Source organism: Pterocles gutturalis, unplaced genomic scaffold, assembly GCF_000699245.1.
Source record: "Pterocles gutturalis isolate BGI_N339 unplaced genomic scaffold, ASM69924v1 scaffold17441, whole genome shotgun sequence".
NCBI lineage: Eukaryota > Metazoa > Chordata > Aves > Pterocliformes > Pteroclidae > Pterocles > Pterocles gutturalis.
Genome location: NW_010105932.1, coordinates 12,481 through 13,425, shown reverse-complemented (window position 1 = coordinate 13,425; position 945 = coordinate 12,481). Strand labels below are relative to the sequence as shown.

Genomic DNA, 945 nt, shown 5'->3' with positions numbered 1-945 from the left:
CCGCTGCGCTCCTCGCTCCCACTTCCCCCAGCACCGGCACCCCACCTCCCCTCCTAATGGCTTTTGCTTCTGTCCTGGGTAAGATGAAGGTGTGTGAAGTGGTTTTTCTTTTTTTCTTTTTTCTTTTTTTTTATTTTTTCCTTTTTCCTTTTTTATTTTTTCCATTTTTTCTTTTTTGATTTTTCCTCCTTTTTCTTTCCACTTTCATTCTTCCTTTTCTTCTTTTCTTCCTCCTTTTTTCTTTTTTCTGTTTCTCTTCCTTTTCTCTGTTTCTCTTCCTCTTTTTCTCTTTTTATCTTTCTTCTCTTTCTCTTCTTTTGTTTTCTTCCTTTTTTATCTTTTTCCTCCTTCCTTCCTTCCTTCTTTCCTTCCTTCCTTTTTTCTCTTTTTTCTTCTTCCTTTTTTATTTTTTCTTTCTCTTTCTTTTTTCTCTTTTTCTCTTTTTTCTTTTTCTTTTTTCTTTTTTCCTTCTTTCCTTCTTCCCTTCTTCCTTTTTTCTTTTTTCTTCCCTTTTTCCCTTTTTTCTCTTCCTCCTCTTTCTCCTCTTCCCTTCTTTTGTTCTTTTTTATTCCTTTTTCCTCTTTTCCTCCTTCCTTCCTTTTTGCTTTTTTCTTCCTCTTTTTCTCTTTTTCCTTCTTTCCTTCTTCCTTTTTTCTCTCTCCCTTTTTTCTTTCTCCTCTTTCTCCTTTCTTTCTATTTTCTTCATTTTTTCTCCCCCCTTTCTTTCTTTTCTCTTCTCTTCCTCTCCCTTCCCTTCCCTTCCCTTCCCTTCCCTTCCCTTCCCTTCCCTTCCCTTCCTTCCTTTTCCTTCCTTTTTTCCTCTTTTCCCTTTTTCCCTGGAGCCTCAGAGCGCGGGGCTGGCGGCAGCGGGGGGGATGTCCTTGCAGGAGGCCGGGCTGTCCCCTGCGCTGCTGCAGCGGCCGCTTGTCCCGCAGGTGCGGATGG

The 945-nt window shown here is 40.6% G+C and overlaps 1 protein-coding gene across 1 annotated transcript in view; it reads left to right on the top strand.

Annotated features, from left to right (window-relative positions):
* STIM1 (stromal interaction molecule 1) overlaps nucleotides 1-945 on the top strand; it is a gene marked incomplete at both ends in the record, with an annotated part of 31,630 nt that overhangs the window by 22,984 nt on the left and 7,701 nt on the right. The window contains one exon of the mRNA XM_010087586.1: nucleotides 843-935. Coding sequence (XP_010085888.1) covers nucleotides 843-935 — 93 coding nt within the window. The remainder of the gene's footprint in view (nucleotides 1-842; nucleotides 936-945) is intronic.